The following is a 25,452-nucleotide window of genomic DNA, read 5'->3' on the forward strand; positions in this document are numbered from 1 at the left end:
ATCATACCTACAATAAGTAAGGAATATTGGCATTGTCAATGGTTATTGCAGAAGATAAATAAGCTGCAACGATGACTTGTATATAATATTGACAAAGCTTCCAATTAAATCCCTGGTGACGCTACCACAATTTTGCTGCTCCCGAGTTTCAGAAAGAGAAGGGAAATCCAGAAAGTAAATGACTCTTAAAGGATTCCCCTTCCCCCACAACGCTCCCCTGACATGATGTCATGCTGTAACTTCTCTACTACTGAGAAGTGAGCAGTGTGAGTAGCGCACATCCATGTGCCTGCTGTCTCGAAACGGGTCTCTATCAGGCTTTGTTTTGCACCCTGGCACTTTTTTCCGGACTGCAGTGACAGCAAACTACGGTCACTGCAATCCGGAAAAAAGAGGGACAGCCTGTGACCCGTTTCGAGGCCCCCTAAAAAAAATTGCCGGTGCTCAGACCCCTTGAGACCCGGCCCACTTAAAGCCCTATACATAGCGAAAAGAGCACTGGTCTCTCTCTCTCATTTCCTAGCACACTTTGGAAAACCCTACACACGTCTTCCTTCCCGTATCCCACCTCAGGAGCAGAGTCTTAACAGAGAAATGCTCACGTTATTTCCTTCTGCACTTGTACCATGCGCATAGCCTAGGAAATAAGACGTCAGCGTGCGCGCGCCGCCTCGATGACCGCAGTGAGCAGGTCCTGGTGATTAGTGTTTCACTTTGGAATATGCTCTCGAGGTTTGTTGATGAACCTGTCCTACATATTAGTGTTTCTTTGGGAATGCTCTTTAGAAAGTGGTACCTTTTATCGCAATAACAGGCTCACAAGGAGGAACTCGCCTGTTTCAGGGCTCGCAAAACATCATCACCTCCTCATTTAAGTCTGCCAGAGAGACACCATCGTTGCGGCAGGTCCCTGAAGAGAAACATATTTAAGAATCACTGGAGAGAAATGTCCTGGAAGGGTTCAGTGGAGGTGAGTCTTGGGCTGGAATGGGCTCTGAGTCTGGTGGGTGGAGGAACGGCCGCCTGTAAAAAGGTCAGCGTCCAGAGTTTGGAGGGTTTAACTCAGTTTACAGATGTAATCAAAATTCTTATCCTGTTTTCAGTCGTGCATAGCATGGTGAATGTGCTATGTATCTGTCACCCGGTAAAAAGCGAGGGGATCTGCAGTACTTAGCTTGGTATTAATATACATGCCAGCCTGCCACATGTAAAATACTTTAAATAATACATTGAAACTGCTTGCTCTTCCCTGACAGATGTTATATACGTTGCCAGTCATTACGCGGCATGCTGACTCCTTGCCACACATGAACTCCGACTCCGACACGTACTTCTCAGCACGGACTCCAGCAGACGTACCCTCCGCGGCAAGGCTAATAATGCCCGGCTACTTTCTGCCATTCTTCGTTATATTTAGTCCGCATCACAGTCATTACTTTTAAAGTGGGCCCTATCCTTCACAGGAGAAAAAATAAACAATGTATGATACGCCAACCCACCCCTGGGTTTATTTATAAGATTCGCGACATCAATGCAGGGCTTTAAATGGGTGGAAAAAATGTCTGTGGCGGGGTCCCGGAGAGGGGCGTGACCTATATAATTAAGAGCGTGGCTTTAACATCTAAACTAAGATTTCCTTAGAGCGCCACCTTGTCCATACATTTACAAAGGATCACAATTGCAACTGGCATATGCGACCATTGCACTGCGCCCTTTGCAGAGAAGCCAAGGATTGAATGACCATGTGATGACCTGACAAGCACTGAGAGAATCTCGCACTGCCTTCAGCCACAACTCCATCGTACTCAATTATCAACACCTTAATGTGACTCAGTTAAAAGTATTCACTATTCAAGATTAATATGCTGCTTGTAAAAAAACAGTATACCTGAACACAGCATCCTGGAAAAAGCAAACACTCCTATGGAATACAAGCTTAAGTAGAACATGTGAAATGTAAGCAGGAGCAACAGGGATTCCCTTACTGGTTTTTACGCTCGGAAGAAAGCAACCTTCACTGTCAAGTATTGAAGGTCAACAGAAGGCATAGGTGCAAAGGGGACCCTTAGTAACACCTTTATCATCAAAAGAATATCCTAGAGGGGTTAGCAAAGCACATTAGTAGCATTGAAATATGCATTTTATCCTTTCCAAAGCCCCTAGTGCTCACTGAAAGCTTGGATAGCCGTCCATTGGGATCTTAGGGTAGATATTAACAAATCTTTATGGAACACATCAAGTAAAAATTGGAAAATGAAGCAATATCACAAGAAATGGGTGAAAGGGATAACAATTAATACCACACTTGAACCCCGTCCGCCCCAATGCTTTTAGAGTAGTAGGTCTTTTAAATGCTTGAAAATGTGAGTTAAACATCCGTTATTATCCGTTGGATCAACATCCTGACATCGGACCATATCAAACTGGCCACTGACACAGTTTGCCAGCATAAGCTTGTCACACAACATCGCCTCGATGAAGTTGGCGACCACGCCGGTTAACTGATGGCATGGCGGAGCCGACGAGAAGTCGTAGTCAAGTGTATATTCCAGATACAGGTTTCGGAGGGCACTCTATATTCCAGAGGCAGATAAATACTAAAGGAATTCGCAAGATATTATACAGCACTGTATGAAAAACGACCCTTGGCGAATACCACCAGAATTGGTGACTACCTCGCAGAGATTGAATTTCTAACCCTACCCAGCTATGACCGCGTTTCACTCGATGCAGAGATAACCCCCGAAAAAGTCGAAAATTCCGTCCTTCACTTAAATCGTGGAAAGACCCGGCCTTAACGGCCTCCCAGCCACATTTTTTGAAAAACAATGTGAAATACTAGCTCCCCACATACTCCAACTCTACCACAAGCAAGGGAAGATAGTGACCTCCCACCAGACCTCTGTAGGACCACTATTATCATCATCCATAAGCCGTGAAAACCACCTGTGCCACTTACCACCCAATTTTCTTAGTAAACATGTAAACTAAGGTCTTGGCTACCATATTAGCAACCAGACTTCTGAAAGTGATCACCTCCTTAGTCCATAATGATCAATCCGGCTTTATGCCGAAACGATCCACCAGAGGGAACTTGCGTAGACTCCATAATTGGATTGTACAGGCCTAAAATAGGTGAGACCCCACCTTTTTATCTCACTCGATGCTGAAAAGGACTTTGATGCAATTCACTGGCCTTTCATGGCGTAAACCCTGCTAAAGCTACGATTCAAACCCAGTTTCTGAGAATGGATAAACCTATTATACACAAAACCAATGGGTGCAGTCGGGGTAAATAATATATTGTCTCTCAACTTTCCCATTAAGTGAGAAACCCAGCAGGGCTGCCCACTTTCTGCTCTCCTCTTGGCCCTAACCTTTGAGCCTCAGGCTTGTCTGATTCGGACTCACCCTGACATTAAAGTTTTCCAAATGGAGGGCTCTCCCATCCCAGGAGAAAAAATCCTCCTATACGCCAATGATATTCTGCTTTATCTCACTCGACCCACAGACTCAATCCCTGCTTTCTTCCATGTGATTGAACCCCATAGTTCCTACTCTGGATATAGGATAAAGTGGAAAAAGTCCTTATTGTTTCCTGTCGGCAGATGCGTTGACCTGGCCGACCTCCCACAAGTCATAATAGCAAGGGAAGGGTTTCAATATTCCGGAATCTATGCCACATCAGACCAGGAGCAGTAAAGAATTTCCAATCGGATGCAGCCCGCTGGAAGCAACTCGACCCTGACACTCTTGGGCAGAGCGGCAATATTCAAAATGATCACTCTTCCAAAATACATATACGCTTTCCAAAACACATATTATAGAATCCCATATGAGGTGTTTATAGGGATCGAGAGCGAACTGAGGAAACTCCTGCGTAATGACGGTAATCCGAGAATAGCACTTGGTAAATTACAGCGCAGCTCATATAACAGAGGCACAGGCTTCTCTGATCTCCAGGCCTACAACTGGGCATCTCATTTAATAGCCATAGTGTATATGTGGACGGGTCACCCCAACTATTCCCTATAACAGGCTCAATTCCAGACACTCTCATATCAACATTTACTCTACGGTGCTACAAGGAATTTCACTCTCCTACCAGCTATCCAAATCATTTTGGAAACTTAGGACAATACAAATTCTAATATAGGGTAGAAGCAAAAAATAATGCGGGAAACACCACTATGGATGGGTAAATCCCTGAAAGAAATAACTAAACTCAAGGGCTTTGCTTCCGGGGACAGCATAGGTATTTTCAAAGTGGGTGATCTAATGCCCTTTACCTCCCTACAGCGTGAATTTCAACTCCACATTCACCAGCAATACATTGGGTGATTTGTAAAGCGCATGGCTGCCCAAAGGCTTCCCAGCGCTAATTGATGAGTATGGGTGTAAGTACAGGGCGAGATTAGAGGGCTAAGGGAAACAACCAGGTTTTCAGCTTTTTCCTAAAGGACAGTTCATTTTGCGTTGCTCTGAGGGCAGGAGGGAGCTCATTCCACAGTTTGGGTATCAAATATCCAAATGACCTGCCTCCCCATCACTTTTTTTTTAATTCTAATGGTGCGGCGATGATGAAGATGGGCGGGCCTTAGTGGTCTGGGGGGTACATGCGTGGCTATTAGGTATCACATATTTTCCGGGACTTTCTGATTCACTGCCCTATGGGCAATGCAAAGGGATTTGAATTTTATTCTTGCTGCAATTGGCAGCCAATGTAGCTCCCTTAGGGATTTCCATACTGAGATATGTATCCGCAGTTTGAGCAGGAGCCATTCCACAGCGTTTTGCTCCATCTAGCGTCTCTTGACCACATACTTCGGTGATCCCAGAAAAAGCGAGTTACCATAGTCCAGACGAGAGACTATGAGGGACTGTAAGACGGTTTTTCTCATCTGCTATGAGATAAGCTCTAGTACCTTTGTGAGCAGTCTTAAGAGCCCGAAACATATACCCACAGTTTGTTGGCCTGATTATTCATTGAGAGGGTACTGTCTAGCCATATTCCTAAGTTTTTTACAGCCGATTTTGGAACAGGTGGATTTCCCATGCATGACGGCCAGGTCTTTAGCGGTCTGGGAATGGTCGTATTGCCTAGCATCAAGAGTTCAGTTTTGTCTCCATTTACTTTTAAACAGCAGTCGGACATCAGACAGGCTATTAGTTAGAAAGGACACATAACTATAACAACTATCAAGGAAATTTGGATGTCTTTCAAGTTAAGCAACACGTCTGCCTATGTTTATTGTAGCTGGCCACGAGAAATCCTTCTGCCCTCTTGGGGGGTGGTGTGAACGACTCTCAGGACGGAAGACAAAGGGTCTGCCATTGGAAGAGGTGTTACCTGTTCCTGGCAGGAAGGCACACCAGGCTGTGAGCCCAAATGGCGAGTGTCATCGGGAAGACTCACACAAGAGGGTTTTGTTCTGGTAGACAGGCTGGATTCAGGACAGAGTAGAGAAAACAGTTGCCAAATCAGTTTTACTGTGGGTCTGTAGCACTCCGGTTGGCACACCTATAGTGTGGGGTATCAAGAACCACACACTGAGAGACAGGTTCTGCCATCTTGTGATGCCAGGCCATGCAGGAAGTAGTCATCAGGCATGAGTGGAACTGGTAGCTCTTTGGCCAGTAGCATCCGCATCCCCTGAGGGCAAGTCCTGGGTATAAAAATGGCAACCCGGGCACCCATACCTCAGATCACGTCTGTACTGGAGAGAGGACTGGGAAATGACTACCCTGTTGTTCCCTGGGCTTGCCAAAGACAGGCTACAACTGAAGACTGGACTGCACTGCACCAACCACAAAAGCTGAAAAGGCTAGTTGGTAGCCACAAGTTGTTTGGCCACTACTGTCCACTGAAGGAGCAAGTCTAGATATGGAAACATTACACCAGAGTCTGTTGAATCCGGGAGAGTCACACTGTAGTTTGGTTACCCAAGACAGACACTAGCCTAAGTTAAAGGGAATCACTGGCTTGGCTGTAATAGGAGACCAACTGTTTTATTGTCTGGACTTCAACAGGACTTCAAGGGACATCGACACCCGTAGCAAGAGTCGCAGCCCCCATTCGTGGACGAAAGAGTAGTCCCAGGAAGACCCTCATCAGCAAATCAGCATCTACAGCATCCTGTATCCCTTGTATCAGGGCCGTTTCATGGATGTGTATTGCCAAACGGGACTTGGAGAGTGTTTTAAATGCAAGGGAACTGTTGTGCCAAGCCTTATTGGCCTCAGTGACTTGGTCCCTGTCAGAGATGGTCAACCAAAGCGGATCGGAGTAGCCAGACACTTACTTTATCTAAGTTTCCAAAAGTTTTCCTAGTAATTGCATGAGTCATATAGGTAACTGGATGACAGACAATTGTCTGAAGTTAAACTCCTCCAAGACTGAGGTTCTTTTATTTGAAAACAACCCCTCTATCTGGACAGATAGTTGGTGGCTTGTCCACTTGGTACTTTACCCACATCAGCGTCTAAAGCCAAGAATCTAGGAGTCATCTTTGATACAAAACTATCATTTGTAGCACAGACTAGCTTTATCACTTCTGCCTATTTCTTTATCCTCAATATCTTGAGAATAGTACTATCCTTACTCCCTGTTGATCTCAGGAAACCTTGTATCCGTACTTATTTCATCTAGACTGGATTACTGCAATGCTCTTTTGTTGTGTTCTATCTAGGACCCCGATCAATATTGCGACCTTATGCCCCTATACGGCTATAATCAATACATATCCCTATAATGGCATAAACGATCAGAGCCATATTTCAGTAACTCGTCTCTGCAGCTCATTACAGTACATGACACAGCAGAAGCCACTTCCTTAGATTCCTAGATAACACACCGAGTTCTTTCGACAGCTCAAACCCCCAGCAACCTGGGAAAGCCCCGCTTGCTTTGTTTTGATTACTAATAGAACTGCGAGCACTGTAAGAACGACCAGTTCTTAGTGACATCTTTATTGACGTCTTATGTCCAAAAACTTACGTCAAACTCGGCACCTTTCAGGTATAAATAATACTGACGTTGCCTTAAGCAAACACGATGGTGGTGGTGAATACTGGAGCAGAACAGCTGTCCCTTGCAGAGAGCCCAGCAGATGCGAGAAGCCCACGGACGCTGCCCCTCCTCTTTGACGTGCTGAGAAAGACGCTGTCTTTTCTCCTGCCGAGAAAATCCAGCTCTGGCGTTTCCAGCCTACCCATGCGGGTGACTGGAATATCGAGTCCTGAGAGGACATACCAGACCTCCAACATTCTATTCCAGAGGTACGGTGCTGACTAAACCCTTAGAGAGAATTCTTGAAGCAAACCCTTGGCAAAACCAACTTAACTTAAACTGCTACTTACTTACTCCCTCGCACGTATTAGGCTTAGGTCAGGTACACCGGGGTAGGCGTAGTTAGAAGCACCAGTTGAGGACGTTAGCCAAATGTATATATGAATGTGTGGGGAATGAGATTTTGATACCCTTTTTAATCACCTAGATATTAATCTCATTCATCAATTTGGATCGGTTGTTTTCTGTCATTGAGTAAAAGACAAAACCCCACATAGGTTAGATGAACCCCATAAACTGACGCAACTCTGAAGAACTACTTACGACTGATAAAGTTTGAAAGATTTAATATAAAATTAAGAAAAGTTGCAAATACAATCCTCTCAGGATAAAATTCAGCAAATATACAGGAACTAAAAGGAACATAAATTCCCTAAAGCACCTCAATCTACCAACGAATACAATCAAAGTCAGTTCCAGAATCAACAAATTAAAAGCATAGATATGATGTGGTTCTGTTGCGTCATCTAAAAGAAAAGAATACAAGTTAAATCTGTCCCTACTCTATACTAGGTGACATCCCTACTTCGCAAATTTCTAGTACCCTAAAAAGGTGTCAGCAGTTTGACTCCCTAAGAAGTTCAAACTCTCTTAGCCTCTAAAGGTAACTTAAGTTTTAAGAAGCAGTACCCTCTCGGCCTACCCATCCGCTCTCTAAGGGTCCTCGGCCTACTGCTCTCTTGCGCTCTGATCTCTCTCAGCGCATCTGCTCAAGTCATCTGCTCTCTTGCCTGCCCTGAGCTCTTCGCTGTTCCCGCTAATCGCCTTCGCTATCTTCTCCCCGGGGTGCTGTCCCTAAAATACACAATCACAGTGTGGGTGGAACGCCCCTTCGACGCCCACCACGGACTTTCCCCCATGATGTCATTTTCTAGCTCTTTCCATGGCTTCGTCTCTTCGCGTCGTCCGTTAAGTTGACCTTTCTTCTTAGACGCCATCTTCGTCTTCTTGCTGGTGACTTCATTGACATTACTTTTGACACTTTCGGAGCAAAAGTCTATCACCTCATCAGAACTTTACTCTTTACGACTATATAAGTAACCTTTCTTGGTCCTGTGAATAGTCATTTCAAAACAAGACTCAAATTCCAAGCGTCTCCTCTCATGTTTAGGCAATAAACTTCGTCCGACATTGTCACCTTAAATCTAACAAGAACTAGACTCCTTGGCTCGCACGTTCACATCAAATCTATTCACGACTCCTGTGAGCCCACTAAATTACATACAGCGGACTACACTCCTGTGAACCCTTGGTCAGTCAGGTTAAAATCACAAATGACCTAAACTCTACAAAACTTTTTCTACACAGTATAACCTTTAACACACATTTATATATAATCGTATTTAGCAAATCCTTTGCTTATATGTGAATACATTTTACATAGAATACAAATTACATAGAATATAAAGTTATCCTCGTTCTTTACATCGCTATGTATGTTCTCTGCACATTTCTCCATTTACATTTCTCGCCGCTTCTCCATTTAAAGTTACACACGTACATGAATTCTACTTTGCACGTTCTTCCATTCGTAAGCATTTCTACATTAGCCCACTATGTATACGGGCCTTCTAAATCTAATGCACATTCAAAAGTAAGTACAATTACATTTCCTATATTACTTTGGTTACATCTGTTAACTTTATACTTATAAGTGTCAACTTCACGTTATGATATACATTTCATTCCTACGTTTATACGATATGCTTGTAAATATGACTCGGATATACGTTTTATTCAAATTGCGCTCTCTCAGTTTCCCCCTTTGATGACCCTTAGGAGTCATCACTAAATGCAATTTGAATAGCACCTTTACACAGAACTAGTTACATCATTCCCTCTTTTTATCATTTCGAGTGCTCTTAAACTGTTATACTGTTGATCTTGTAAAGCAGCTAATCTCCTTTCTTGTTCTCGCATGGTTCTTTGTAACCGGTTCGTCCTATACCATCTATACAGTTTTACTAACCCTAACAATGTAATTATGCAAATTAATACTATTAATACAGGTTTCAATATATACCATATAATGCTTTTACCAAGGTCGGCAAACCAACTTCCAACCTTTCCTACTCCATGACCTACTTTTTCCCAAACATTTATTTTTGTCAAATCTTCGATTTCTTGATGAATCTGTGTAATGTTTCTTATGACCTTCTCAAGTGGTTTTGAATTATCAGGAATATAAGTACAACATTCCTGAACCTTCAAAGCCTTGCAAACTCCGCCTTCTTTTGCTAATAGTACATCAAGAGCAAGTCGATTCTGAAGAACCATTGCTCTAATCGATTGCATCTCGCCTTCTACTAGCATTAATGACCTTGCAGTACTTGCAGACAATCTATCTACGACTGTAGCTAGTCTCCTGATCTTAACATCATTAAGTATTAGACCTAACATAGGAAACATCGCTCCAAATACGTCTCCTACTACTTCTGCATCTCTTACTTCCCTTTTCGTTCTTGTCGAAGCCTTTCCTTCTATGATCGCTAAATCCTTTGCATGGTATATTTTGGGGAAGACAATTGCCAAGTAACACGAACCATACCAATTGTCAGGCAGTCTTACATAGGCATTTCTTCCGCATACAAAATATACATTAGGAATCACTTGCATCTCCTTCATGAAATCTTTCGTATAGTACTCTAATCGAAAAGCATGTTCGCAATTAACTTCACCTACAAATACATTCTCATAATATGTCTTGCTTCGAGTTAAACATAACTTTCCTTTCTGCGTTCTATCCAAAGCTATTGGACCATTGCTCCCTTTCTTCTTGTGTGCTTTCTCTTCTTCGGTCCAATCAGTTTTCCACTGTCCTGACATTTTTAGAATCTTCTGCCTTCTGTATCGGTCATCTACTTGTCCTATGAACTTTTTCTCAATCTCTGACACTTTGCAAGTCAGATTGTTTCTGCGTGCGTATGATGTATCTAATGTATCCCAAGGAAGAAAGAATTTGGCTAGTCTATCCTCCTTTTTGTAATAGTCCCACTTATTCATTTGTTTATAATTCGGAACTTCAGGCAGTACCGAATCATAATTTGAAAAGTAGTACTCGAACCCTTCTCTACCATAAAATATACTAAGCAGTAAACTACATGTTATCCCATAAGTCAGTGGGAGATGATGATATCTGATGCCCTCATCTACAGAAGCCGGCAATTGCATACAAACATAGCAATCTTTGGCCTCCATGGCATCGATATACTCGTACAATAGTTTGGCATATGCATTTGACCTAAAGTTTCCCTGTGACTCGTCTACGTGTAACCTACGAGCTTCATCTACCAGTAACGCCTTTTCACGAATAATATTGCTCTCCTCCTTCTTCCCCACAAGAGCAGGTTTCAAAGTCGTTACAGGCTTTACATCTGCTGTTTCTTTATCACTTTCATGTCCTATTATGTATGATATTGTCACTACTGTAATTATGAGAAAAATTACTAATGCTATTAGTGTACCTATTATGCATTTGGCTTTTCGGTTTGGGTTGCCGTTCTCCATGTTATCAAAACAGCGTAGCTCTTTCTTTTTCTCGAAGAAAGTTTCTTTGCAAGTCTTTATTTGCTTCGTTTCTTTCCTCAGTCTGTAAAGTGCTCTTTATCAACAAAGTCTCTCTTTCGCAACAATGTCTCTTTATCTTTAGCAACAGACAACCCTAACCCTTCTCCGTCCTCTAAATGTAATCCCTAATTTTATTCTTCTTTCCACTCGGCGCTAGGTTATCTTCTTCTTTATAGCTTAAACACAAAAGTCTTTATGCATCTTCAATTATTCTCGTACCTGCAGCTTTAATAACAAGTTCCAATAGTTCAAAACGAATAACTTTTTCTTCTTCTTCTGGTATTTGATGACCTAAAGTCGGAAACTCTAATCGATTTTGCACTAGATCTTTGATCCGACTTAGGTATGGGGGTATGGGAAGTGTGAAAGTCAGTAACCCCTCAGTCTCGAGTCCAGGCGTCAACATCCATATCTCCACTGCCACAAATGGATCGAGATCGATTACTTTCACTTCTCTCACTCTCCCAGATTTCTGTCCCCAAGACATCTGCTAGATAAGTCCACTCTGGGGTGGCGTACCTTCTGCAGGGCACACGTACCCTTCTCGACCTTCTTCTCGGACTCTCAGAGCCTGAATCCGTAGTTTCTTCTTCTTGATCTGAATCTTCAGCGATCGGGACAAGGATTCTTTCTTGTGGTGCTCTTAAGCTTGGCCTTCTCCTTCGTTCTGGCCAACTAGCTTCATCACTCCTTGTCCTCCTGCTCCTTGTTCTTGGACCCGTCTCTTGGTCACTTACATCTTGTTCGGTCTCTGACTCGAATTCCCAACTACTTCCTTCTTCCGATACAGCTTCGGTTTCACTGGTGTCCTGACCGTCGTCGACTTGTTCCGACACAGGTTCAGCCTCTTTCATCACCTCTACAGCTTGGCTTTCCCCCTCTGTGGCTTCTCCGCTTTCCACTGGATTCTCATCCGAGAGAGGAGCTGTTTCTTCTAGAGGTGTTGGCACTCTTCGAGTGTGCGAAGCATGTATCCAGTTTGGCAGGCCTCCACACTTCACTGCAGTGTTCGTAACAAGTATGACTTGAAACGGTCCTCGCCAACGCACGTCTAAGCAGTTCTTCCTGACGTGCTTTTTCACCAAAACCCAGTCCCCCGGACTCAGGTCATGGCACAAGTCCTGTGCTGATGGAACCTCTGCAGCCTGGACCTGGAGGGACACAGAATTAATGGCATCAGATAGTCCCTTGCAGTAGTCCAAGATCAAGTCGTCTGTGATGTTCAATAATGCTGCAGTCGGAACCGATGGCAATCTCATAGCTCTCCCCATTAGCACTTCATGTGGAGAGAGACCTGTTTTTCTATCTGGTGTGCTACGTATGCTCATAAGAACCACTGGAAGTGCGTCTGGCCAACTCAGAGATGTTGATGAACAAACTTTGGCAAGTCTGGACTTGATTGTGCCGTTGATTTGCTCTACAATCCCTGAAGCTTCTGGTCGATAACTGCAATGGAGCTTCTGATCGATACCCAAAGCTGAGCACAACATCTTCACTACTTCGCTGTTAAAATGAGTTCCTCTGTCCGATTCCAAAGAGGATGGCACCCCAAACCTCGGTATCAACTCTCTAAGTAACAGTTTTGCTACTGTAAGTGTATCGCACCTACGTGTAGGGTAAGCTTCAACCCATCTAGAAAATATACAGACAATCACTAAAACGTATCTGAGTCGATTGCATTTGGGCATTTCGATAAAATCAAGCTGCATCCTATTGAAAGGCCCCCCAGACCTTCCTATGTGACTCAGTGTGACTGGTGTTCTCTTTCCTACGTTTAGTTGCTGACAGATCGCACATCGCTGACATACTGCTTCTGCCGCTACTCTAAACTTAGGGTTAAACCACGTTTGTCTGAATACTCTCACCATAGCATCTCTACCTATGTGTGCTGATCCATGCAATTTCCTTGCCATTGGACTAACAAGTTCATTCGTTAAAACTGCTCTCCCATCTGCAGAAATCCAAAAGTTCATTTCGCTTTTTATACACCCAGCTGTTTCCCAGCCCTTTTTCTCATCATCTGGTGCATTTTCTTGAACACATTTCAGTTCATCCCACGTATCTACAGTGTCTAACAACATAGTCAAATCAGTTCTCTCTTGTATTCCTCCCACTTCTACATTGGTGTGAGAATAACCTTGTTCTGCGCAGTAACGCGCTACTTCATCAGCATAGCGGTTGCCCTGCGACACAAAATCTACGTTTTTCGTGTGCGCAGCACATTTGACGACCGCAATAGCTGATGGTCCTTGCAATGCTTCTAACAGTAGTCTCACGAATTCTCCATTCCTAATGGGAGAACCCGAGGAGGTCATGTAACCTCTTTGAGACCACAACTGCCCGTAATCGTGAACTACCCCGAAACCATACTGGCTATCGGTGTATATGGTGACTCGAATTTTGTTACCTGCTAAACAGGCACGCGTCAAAGCAATAATTTCAGCTACCTGAGCGGAATGTACTCCTTCCAGGCAGGCGGCTTCTACAACTCTGGTGATTGTACAAACTGCATAAGCTGCTCTCAGCTGACCAATATCATCTCTTACGCATGAACCATCAACAAAGAAAATTTCATCGGGTCAGTTAATGGCTCATCTACGATATCTGGTCTCGGTTTGGTGCATAGTTCAGTCACATCAAGGCAGTCATGATCTGTACAAATTTCATCATCCATCTCATTTGGAAGTGGCATCAACGTAGCAGGATTTAAGACGGAGCATCTTTTTAGGATCACATTCTCGGCAGCCAATATGACTTGCTCGTAGCGTGTGAGCCTGCTATTTGTCAGATGCTGAGTCTTGGTCCTGGTCATTAACAATTCCACAGAATGCGGTACGTACACCACTAACTGATGTCCCATTACCACACTCTCACATCGTTCAATGCTGACACCCGTTGCAGCTACGGATTTGAGACATCCGGGCAACGCTGCGGCTACTGGATCTAATGTAGCCGAAAAATACGCAACTGGTCTACGCGCATCTCCATGTATCTGGGCCAAAACTGCTAAAGCGCAACCCTCTCTCTCGCAGCAGTAAAGCAAGAATGATTTTGTGTAATCAGGCATTCCTAAAGCCGGGGCGCGACACAAGTCCTCCCTCAGCTGCAAAAACGCCATCAAACAGTCTTTGTCCCATGGTACCGGATCACTCACTCCTTTGTGCGTCAGTTGTAATAACGGCTTTGCCTTCAGTGAGAAGTTGGCTATCCACTGTCGACAATAACCGACCATGCCTAGAAACATCCTGACTTCTCTTTGTGTTTTAGGCGCGTTCATCTTCATGATCGCCTCTATTCTGTCTGGAGACACCTTCCGTTTTCCTTTTTCAATCCTATGGCCCAAGTATTGCACTTCAGTAAGGCAATATTGCAATTTACTTGGAGACACCTTGTGTCCGTTCTCGGCCAAATGATTTAGTAAGGTAATGGTGTCTACTCTGCAAGCTTCCTCAGTTTCTGATGCAACTAGGAGGTCGTCTATGTACTGGACCAGAACTGAGTTCTTGGGCAGCACTAGACTTTCAAGATTTTTCTTCAGTAGCTGGTTAAAAATCGATGGGCTTTCTGTATACCCCTGAGGGATACGACACCATGTTAAAACGCGATCTTCCAGCTTAAAAGCGAAAAGATACTGGCTATCTTCATCCAAAGGAATCGAAAAGAAAGCCTGGCACAAATCTATCACGGTGAACCATTCAGCTTGGAACGGTATCTGGAATAATATCACTGATGGATTCGGTACCACTGGACAACATGAGACAACAATATTATTAATCTTTCGAAGATCCTGCACTATTCTGTATTTTCCACTAGGCTTCTGCAAACCCATAATCGGGAAGTTACATGGACTACCCACGATCTCCTTCAGTATTCCCTGTTTAATCATGGATTCGATCACAGGCTTTATTCCTGCAATCGTCTCCGGTGTCAACTTATATTGTGGTGTTCTTGGATACTCGGCATTGGGTCTTACCATGATCTTTACTGGTTCTACCCCTTTGATCAGTCCTATTTCTTCTCCAGTAAAATCCCACACCTCAGCTGACACTTTCTCCCTCAAGTCTTGTGGAAGCTCCTCCACTGTTAAGGTAGGATATAGTTCCACGCATTCCTGCGAGTTTACAACCTTGAAATCGGCATCTTCATCGTTAGTCTGCACTTCTACTCCTTCAGGTGTGCAATGTATTGTGCAATTCAATTTACACAACAGATCTCTTCCTAATAAACACACCGGGCTAGAATCACAGATCACAAACTGATGTTCGTCACTGTAATTCCCTATCTTCACTGACACTGGTTCCGTCAGAGGATTCGTCATCCTCTTTTTTGCGACTCCTACCACCTGAATCATCTCTCCTGATATCGGCAGACCTGGGACTACCGCTGATCTCAACGTGGATCTAGTGGCCCCCGTATCCACCAAAAAGGTCGTAGGACATCCAGCTACTTCAGCTTCGACGTATGGTCCTCTCTGATCTACTTCCAGGGCTGCTCCTAGAGTACAGTCTTCTTCCCTATTCACTCGTTGCCCTGTAAGAGGATCAACGTAGTAGCATTCTTCTTCTCCTACGAACAATGGCATTTGTCTATAGGTTTTCCCTCCATTTGTAATGCGAGGCGGTTGAGGAAACGGGGCTCGAGGAGTCTGAGTCCCCCCTTTGATAAACTTTCCCTTCGGGACTGTTGCTCCCTTAACCACGTTGTTCTGTACCTCTTCCTCCTCCTGTTCTAATTTGCCTGTCTCGACATTGTAAGGACACTCGCGTCTCCAATGTCCCACCTCGTTACACTGATGGCACCTCGTTGTCTTTTTCAGTGTCGCAATATCTATTCTCGGTCTTTCTTCCTCATCTCTGCTCTGATTATTCTGTTTCCTTGCTGGCGTTCCTGTTCCCTGTTGCCGCTGTCCACCCTTTCCAGCTGCTTGCATCTGTACCAACATCAGCTTTTCCTTAAGCTTCTTTGCCTTCAAATCTACTTCATCGCTACAGTACCTTGCATACCTCAGAATCTCATCTAAAGGTTTGTTTTGCCAACAGATCAAATGCTGTTGAATCATCAGGCTTATGTCTGGTCTCAATCCAAGAACAAATTTCGACACAAACTGTCCTATGTCTTTAGGATCCATTACGTCCAACCCACTGTACTGTTTAAATGCTTTCAGTAACCTCTCATAGAACTCGTGAACGGTCTCTTTAGGCTCCTGAGTTGTTCGATCTATCTTAACCCAGTCTATGTCCTGCACCGGCACTTTCTCTTTTAGCCATGTTATTACTCTCTCGTATTTTTCCATGACTCTCTCTGATGGACCGCCTGTCCGTGCATCCCTCGGAGGCTCACAAGCGGGCCATTCAATACTAAGTTTACATGCCGTCCACAAATCTCCGGGTACCACGATATCGAACAAAGTGTTCAAATCGATCCACAGTACCTTAGAGATTTTCACGAATCTCTCTACCTGCTTGTACCACTCCACAGGATTCTCTCTAAGTTTTGGGAAAGAATTAGTGAATGCCGCTAAATCCCCCCTACTCCAGGGTACATGAACGTAGTTTCCGTTCGCGATTTCTCGCAAAGGGAAAGCTTCCATTCGCATTAGATCTGTATCCTGGGATTTCACAAGTGTACTCCGTCTGACAGATCCCCTCTTGGACCATTTTTCCTCCCATCTATCCAGATCTCTCCATATTCTGATACACATGATTAGTTCCCTTATGTGTACTCTTAGCCCAATCGTTCTACGCTCATCTAGATCCCGATCCGTGCAATTCAGCCTATGGTTGGCCTGTAAGGCTTTAGTTCGTGACATGTCTATCATATACTTTTCTGCTAATTCAGATAACTTTTCATGAGCTGCCCTTGCCTTTCGAGTAACATCCTTAGATAAAAACAGTATTTCATCTGGTTCATACAGTTCTAACCTTTCTATTGCCACTGTGCCGTCAATTATTTAGTCCAAGTCTGATTTCAAACTCATTACATCTATCCGTCTTGCTTTTATTTCAGCTCTCAGTACGTCAGTCCTAGGTTGTTCTCTTACATCCCTCTCACCTCCACTATGCGCCCTACGCCTAAGCACAGGTGAGTTATGAGGAGTTTTTCTTCTATCTCTTTGTTCCCATCTCTCTAGATCCCAAGCTTTTCCATCTTCCCTTGGGGTGTGGTGGAACAATGCTCCATTCCCCATCACTACATTCCGTCTTTTAGGCTCAGTTTCTCCAGATACGATATAGGATCCTCTGTGCTGTTCTAAACCACTGTAACTCGCTTGCTGTCTAGTGTCACTCAACAAACGGTAAGGTCCGTCACGGTCCTCCATGTTCCCGCGATCTCGTTCGTGATCACCGGATGCATGGCGAGACGTTTCGCGACTCCCTATAGTCTCATGACTTTGTTCTTGATCACCGGACGCATGGCGAGACCCTTCGCGACTCTCCATGTTCCCGTGATTCCAATGTTGCACATTTTCATCCGGGGTATGGTGAGTGCATCTGAAAGTGTTTCGGTACTCCTGCGTCCTTCGTTCTCCCTCATTAAAGGTGACGCGAGGCACTTCCCCACACCCTGCACTCCTGTCGTTGCACATTTGCCTATTGCCACTAGTAGTAGGGCAAGTATCTCCCCTGCTTCCTTGACTCCCTCTCTCCCACCCCGGGCTGCTTTCTCCAGCTCCACAATGAGAGAGGATCTTGTTATCCTGGTCTCTCCATTCTGTTCCTGTTTCTAAACTTTTATTCCGAGTCTCTTCGGCAGTATCCCATTCTCTCAGGTATTCCCTTAATTCCTTATAGGATTTTGGTTTCGGTCCCCTCAAATCCATTGATCCTCTTTGACCCCCTTGTTCTATCCAGGGACCCGTTGCGGAATCTAATGGGGTACTCCGACTCACTGGTGCTAATATCTGCCTCTGAGGATTTATCGCGCTGTTCCTATTCTCCATCTCTGCCCTTTCCCTGTCCCATTGTGCCTGTTCCTCCTGCTGGACCCCCTCTGGGTTGTAGATTGACACTATAGCACCTATGGTAACAGGTACTTGCAAAGCATCTGGCATTTGATACGATCTTGCATGCTGTGTTTCTGGGACCTTCTGGACCACGAATCTTCCCACTACTCTCTGTTCGGAACTAGATTGAGTTGCTTCCTCATCTTTCTTGGTATCCCACTCGGTTACTGGGATCGATTTATATTCTCCCCATCTAGCTCCGTCCCCTTGCTGTAATACGGGACTTGCGACTTCGCTGTTGTACGGAGGTGGTCTATCTGTTAATAGCCTCTCTATCAGATCGTCATCTGGTTCACTATCCTCATCTTCTTCTAGAGGTTTCTTTTCTCCCGTAGTCTCTATCATGGTGAACAATTTGTCTGCTTCTATCTTTTGCACTCTCCACTTCTTAGCTTCCTCATCCCATTTTGCATCCTGCACTGCCTTTACTGATCGTCTCACTCTTTCTTGTCGCCTCTTTAAGCTTTTTTCGTGCGCTGCTCTAAACCATGCACTAAGTGCTTCGAACTGTGTTGGCCTCGGTAGAGGTCTCGTTGCAAGCATTACTGATTTCAGTTGGTTCAACACTTCTAGCTTAAACGTTCCGTATCTCGGAAACGTCAGTTCCTTATTCCCTTCTGTTAGCCTATTCCACTCGGAGATCCATATTATCGAGTGTAAGCCTACATTCACTGCCATATGATAAGCTGGTGTGCCTTCTGGTGGAGCTTCTTCTCCGGCATATAAGTTTCTTCTATTTCTCTTAAAGATTGCCCTTAAACTCTTAAAGCACTTCATTTTCAATAATCTACGATTTTTCCCTTATTAATTCTCTTCCTTATTTACGTCCCGATGACAAACCACCAATCCCTGTGCGACTCTCGCTAATCAGCCTATCCCAACGCGGTTCTACGCTAACCGACCAATCTCTGCGCGACTCTACGCTGACGTCACTCGTCCCCTCTACAGCAGTTTCCTCCTTTCTCAGCTTGCCTCACGGTCTTGCATACGTCTCATTCATACGCCGAAAAATGACTACTTCCGTCCAAGCGATCACTTTTCTCTGACTGTACGGCCACAGTCTAACTGTAATTGTCACCTCAACTGGCGAAACGTCTTCCCTCTAACGGTCAGACGCTTGCCTCAACTGATAGGTTACTTACACACAGTAAACGTACGACCAGCGTCCGTTACTCATACACTCACTCAAACGCTCCCCCTATCATCGGTCTGCGGGCGATCAATGGTACCTCATGACCCCCTTTAAATGGTAGACAAATTACTCTGGGTGTTCGATACACCCGAACCACTTAAGCCCTCTCTGGACATAAGATTTTATCCGGTTGCGCGCGCTCACAACCTTCCCTCAATCACACTACAGGCATTCAACTCCGCTTGACATTACAACACAGGTACAACATAAAACACCGCAATCTGGCAACGCATGACCCTTATACTCACTCTCGACCGACTCTGCTGCTTTTCTCTCGACGCACCGTCAGCACCTTCTTCGGCAGGGATTCTTCTTCTGGTCGTCGATGACTAGGGACCTTGGGGTAAACTAACCTGACCTAGGTTGTCTTCCTCAAGAAGAAAACCATCTTTCTCTGCTACCAACTGTGGGGAATGAGATTTTGATACCCTTTTTAATCACCTAGATATTAATCTCATTCATCAATTTGGATCGGTTGTTTTCTGTCATTGAGTAAAAGACAAAACCCCACATAGGTTAGATGAACCCCATAAACTGACGCAACTCTGAAGAACTACTTACGACTGATAAAGTTTGAAAGATTTAATATAAAATTAAGAAAAGTTGCAAATACAATCCTCTCAGGATAAAATTCAGCAAATATACAGGAACTAAAAGGAACATAAATTCCCTAAAGCACCTCAATCTACCAACGAATACAATCAAAGTCAGTTCCAGAATCAACAAATTAAAAGCATAGATATGATGTGGTTCTGTTGCGTCATCTAAAAGAAAAGAATACAAGTTAAATCTGTCCCTACTCTATACTAGGTGACATCCCTACTTCGCAAATTTCTAGTACCCTAAAAAGGTGTCAGCAGTTTGACTCCCTAAGAAGTTCAAACTCTCTTAGCCTCTAAAGGTAACTTAAGTTTTAAGAAGCAGTACCCTCTCGGCCTACCCATCCGCTCTCTAAGGGTCCTCGGCCTACTGCTCTCTTGCGCTCTGATCTCTCTCAGCGCATCTGCTCAAGTCATCTGCTCTCTTGCCTGCCCTGAGCTCTTCGCTGTTCCCGCTAATCGCCTTCGCTATCTTCTCCCCGGGGTGCTGTCCCTAAAATACACAATCACAGTGTGGGTGGAACGCCCCTTCGACGCCCACCACGGACTTTCCCCCATGATGTCATTTTCTAGCTCTTTCCATGGCTTCGTCTCTTCGCGTCGTCCGTTAAGTTGACCTTTCTTCTTAGACGCCATCTTCGTCTTCTTGCTGGTGACTTCATTGACATTACTTTTGACACTTTCGGAGCAAAAGTCTATCACCTCATCAGAACTTTACTCTTTACGACTATATAAGTAACCTTTCTTGGTCCTGTGAATAGTCATTTCAAAACAAGACTCAAATTCCAAGCGTCTCCTCTCATGTTTAGGCAATAAACTTCGTCCGACATTGTCACCTTAAATCTAACAAGAACTAGACTCCTTGGCTCGCACGTTCACATCAAATCTATTCACGACTCCTGTGAGCCCACTAAATTACATACAGCGGACTACACTCCTGTGAACCCTTGGTCAGTCAGGTTAAAATCACAAATGACCTAAACTCTACAAAACTTTTTCTACACAGTATAACCTTTAACACACATTTATATATAATCGTATTTAGCAAATCCTTTGCTTATATGTGAATACATTTTACATAGAATACAAATTACATAGAATATAAAGTTATCCTCGTTCTTTACATCGCTATGTATGTTCTCTGCACATTTCTCCATTTACATTTCTCGCCGCTTCTCCATTTAAAGTTACACACGTACATGAATTCTACTTTGCACGTTCTTCCATTCGTAAGCATTTCTACATTAGCCCACTATGTATACGGGCCTTCTAAATCTAATGCACATTCAAAAGTAAGTACAATTACATTTCCTATATTACTTTGGTTACATCTGTTAACTTTATACTTATAAGTGTCAACTTCACGTTATGATATACATTTCATTCCTACGTTTATACGATATGCTTGTAAATATGACTCGGATATACGTTTTATTCAAATTGCGCTCTCTCAAATGTATATATTTTATTCATTTTAACTATCGTATGGCTAAGAAACCATATCAATGCTTTTACAGTATTATTTCGTAATACTCCTTTTACTGTACGCACTTTTTATAATAACAAGTCTTGCAATTGTGGCAATTCATTTCTCTTTCATGAGAAGGAAGACTGTTCAATAAATAATACCTTTTATTGAAAACGCCCGTCTCTCTATTCTCTGCATACTGGTGAAAGTAATTCTGCACAACTGACTGAGTGAAATAGCTCTATTGTTTCACACGACTTTAGAGATTGACTCTTATTCTGAGGAGCAAAGTTGTCATGTTTATGCGGTTGTCGGAAGCTGAATCCCTTCTTGTCTGAGCCAGGGAAGCTGATCACTTCCTATTATAGTCAAGAAAGTTTCCAGTGACCTCTGAGCTAGCTGGCGCAAACCTAAAATAAGTCTAACATAGTCATTAGAGACCTAGAAGACCGCAGTCCTACGTCTACACTGCTGTTTATGTTATTCCAATGCGCAGGGCCTATAGGGAAAATAGGAACTACACTACACTTTTTCCAGTGCCTCTAAACACAATATCCAAAAGCTGCAGATTGTTCAAAATGCAGCAGCAAGAGCAATCCTAGGAATCTCTAAATTCGATTCTGCTTACAAAGTCCTATCCCATCTGCACTGGTTACCAATAGCAAAATGAATCCAGTTTAAATCACTCAGCATTGCTTTTAAATCTTTGAACAATCTGGGGCCAATGCAGTTGGCAAACTATCTTAAGCCATATATCCCAGCAAGGTCCCTTGGGTCAGTTGAGCTTGGAAATCTGGTTGTCCCTAGAGTAAGTAGGGCCAGGTGGGGTGACAGGTCTTTCACTACAACAACAGCCAAACTGTGGAACTCTCTGTCAACCTTGCTTAAAAAAGTGACTAACCTGTTAAAATTTAGAAAGGGCTTCAAAACATGGCTCTTTCAGACATACATTTTAATCCACTCCAGTCAGATCTGTATGTTTTGAGGAGGGCGCCTAGACACCTTAGGGTATTTGTCGCGCTTTAGAAATGTATCATCCTCAGACTCCTGCATTAATGCCTTCATTTCCTCCATCAGTGCACTACCACCAGTGCAGCCCCAACTCAGCTTCAGCGCAGCATCACCTCAGCGCGGCACCATGTGAGCACCAGCATAGCACCACCTGAGCACCAGTGTAGCACCACCACCTCGGCATGGCTCAGCACCACAGCATCGCTCAGCACTAACCGAGCATCACTCAGCACTAACTTAGCATCACTCAGCACTAACTCAGCATCACTCAGCACTAACTCAGCATCACTCGCACAACCTCAGCATCACTCGCACCTCCTCAGTATCACCTGATCACCTCCGCACCAGCACACCACCACCACCTCAGCATCACTTAGCACCACCTGAGTATCGTTCAGCATCACCTGAGCATCAATTCTGCACTAGCACACGATCACCTCAGCACCACCCGCCACCACCTAAGCCTGTGTCAGAATCAGGCATCTGTTGTTTTTTCCCTAGTGTCCATCCGCTGCTCATGTTGAAATTCATGTATTTTTCCCCATCCGCTGCTCATGTTGAAATTCATGTATTTTTCCCCAACCTCGACCCTCCCGTTGTTAATGTCCCTCCCAAAAATAACATGATAAAAGCTATAACAAGCAAGCATTATAATAGTCAGGAAGAGTTGCCAGCACTGCAAGGACAAAAAACAAAAAATAGAAGACATTTTTTTATGTTAATTCTTTTTTTAATAGAGTTGTTCAGTTGTATATAATGTCGTCTTGGCTATATATGAGGTACCAAAAATGCTTATACCACTTTTTTATTATAACTTTTCAACATGCTGAACCGTAAGCCCAATGTTCTACAACATAGCTTAGAGACGTTGACAAAGGCAATAGCTCTAATGTCCAAAGGCGAGACCTATTGGCTATGCAAATGCTTGTTGGCTTTTCTATCTCTAACCAGGCTTTTGGTTCCACTCCAGTTACCAAAACTATTCTACGCTCACCTGGGAGCTGTATGTTCTCTCATGCCTCATTTTAGGAAGATCTCTGTTTCATTTGCAGATGACATAAAAGGACTATAATGCGCGGGAGGACCCTTAGTGAATACTTCAGCCAATAGGATGTGGATTATAAACCCATAATTCTCAGACAGGTAGTGCATTTTCCGGGGGTATACAAACAGCCATTTCATGTGAGGTGCAAGGAACTGGTGAGCCATGTGGGCTGGTCAGTTCAGATGAACAAGAACATGCCTCGCTAATCCTCTAGATATTCTGTCAAACACTCACATTTTTAGATTGCTAGGCGTCTCCTTAGCCAGTATCCTTGACCTTGGGGAACTATTTAATCGTTTCAGAGGAAGAGTTGCTTCATTGCAAGGAACTTTCTCCAGCATTTCTATCAAGCAGCAACTTGGATCGAGAGTAGATCAATTGATTGAGTGCATCTCAGTAGAGGCAATGACAAACAGAGGGGAGCAAAACTAGGCAAGAACTAATACTCAACTATCCATGGTTAGGGCGCGGACACTGTGGTAGAACGATTGCTGCATTACGGTCTATGCCCTCAGGGGCGGCTCTAGGCTCATGGCGGCCCTGGGCAGGGAGCGTAGGTAGGGGGCCCCAAAAGAGGGGGTCAGGGTGGGGGGGAGCGTGAAGGCCAGTGAAGAGGGGGGGTGGGGGGGAGGGGGTCAGGGTGTTTGGAAGTGGAACAAAGCCGGAGGCCGCCAAATCCCTGCCAGAGGCCGCCACGCAAATATGTATCCATCCTCAGAGGATTATTATATTAAGGATATATATTGGCGTGGTGGCCCCTGGGGTTTGGTGGCCCTGTGCAGGTGCACAGCTTGCACATGTCTAAAGCCGCCCCTGTTGCCCTGCAAAGGTGCACAGGCGATTACTATGTAATAGAGCGAATAATCAAATCACAGTTTACCAAACAAACTGCACAAGCACAGCCCTGCACAATCCACATAACATGCATAAAGCAGCAAACAATGACACTAACGAAGGCTCTTCTGGCTCTGGTGCCATAGCACAGAGGAGCTTCTTATCTGTAGTTGGAGAGAATTGCACGTGAGCAAGGACACTTCATAGATGCAAAATCCTAAACCAAAGACTGTATGTAACATGACGTGCTTGTACACACTGTGGTATATGTTGCAAAGAACAAGGGGACCCCCGTATTGTGACCCGGGGTAGTTAAGTATTAAGGAAAAACAAGGGTCAAGGAGAGGCCACTTCGGTCCTCGTGTAGCCTAGGCTATTAAGTATTTTAGAAAGCGCTAGTCAGGTAAAACAAAGTAAAGTAGTCCAGGCAGGAATGAATTATGCAGTATATGCTGGGACACAAGGTTTGGTATGACATCACATTTATTAACAGCATAAATAAATGGAGTATCATAGTGTAATTCTAGTAATAGTTCTGGTGCTCACACAAGAAGTGAAAGTGCATGAAGTGAGGGTTGTTTGTGGCATTAAAATTGACATTACATTGACAACAATATTGCACAAAACTCCAAATTTGTTAGTTGCAGTAATAGAGTTTTGGTTGTAAGGCTCGACGGCGTTTTGATCTCATTAGTGTGAGATCATCATCAGGACGAGACAAGTGTGAGCAGGTAGAATTTAGGATGCCACGGGGACCACAGCTGATGAATAACAGAGGACCCGTGAGTTCCGGGCCGGAGGTCGGACTGCGCCGAATAAGGTTGCGATGGGAATTAATCTTTGGAAGTGACTGCAGGTGAAGCACAACAATTCAGCTTGGATCGGGAACAAATCATCATTGGTGCAATATTGTTGTCAATACGATGTAAATTTTAATGTCACGAACACCCCTCACTTCACGCACTTTCACTTCTTGTGTGAGCACCAGAACTATTACTAGAATTATACTATGATACTTTTTGATGCTGTTAATAAATGTGATGTCACAGGCGCAGCTAAATCCCACCTTGCACCCCTTAGAACCACTCTCAGTTCAGCAACCAGAATGGTCCCAGAAATAAAAAAATATGACCACATAGCCCAAGCCCTAAAAGAACTGAAGTGGCTCCTGATTGAAGCTCCCTGAAGCTTCAGAACTGCTTGTCTTGCCCACAAAGCTCTTCATACTGGAAAAACAGCTTACCTCGCTTTAAAACTAAAAATTTCAGGTCAGACGAGCAACCTAACAAGCTCAAAAACCATACTACGCATTCCGCCTAAAGCCCACAAACAAAAAACACTGTCACACTCTTTCTCGAGCAATACCCCTAAAATCTGTAACTCCA

At 44.0% G+C, this 25,452-nt stretch overlaps 1 protein-coding gene across 2 annotated transcripts in view; it reads left to right on the forward strand.

Annotated features, from left to right (window-relative positions):
- Nucleotides 1-703: 703 nt before the first annotated feature.
- LOC147732647 (uncharacterized) overlaps nt 704-25,452 on the forward strand; it is a 583,719-nt gene continuing 558,970 nt past the window's right edge. Inside the window, exon 1 of one of the 2 annotated variants that reach the window (XM_086957159.1) lies at nt 704-970. In XM_086957159.1, coding sequence (XP_086813285.1) covers nt 947-970 — 24 coding nt within the window. In that variant the 5' untranslated portion in view covers nt 704-946. The remainder of the gene's footprint in view (nt 971-25,452) is intronic. The other variant, XM_086957160.1, reaches the window with a different exon arrangement.

The sequence above is a fragment of the Lissotriton vulgaris genome, chromosome 2_1, assembly GCF_964263255.1.
Source record: "Lissotriton vulgaris chromosome 2_1, aLisVul1.2, whole genome shotgun sequence".
Lineage (NCBI taxonomy): Eukaryota > Metazoa > Chordata > Amphibia > Caudata > Salamandridae > Lissotriton > Lissotriton vulgaris.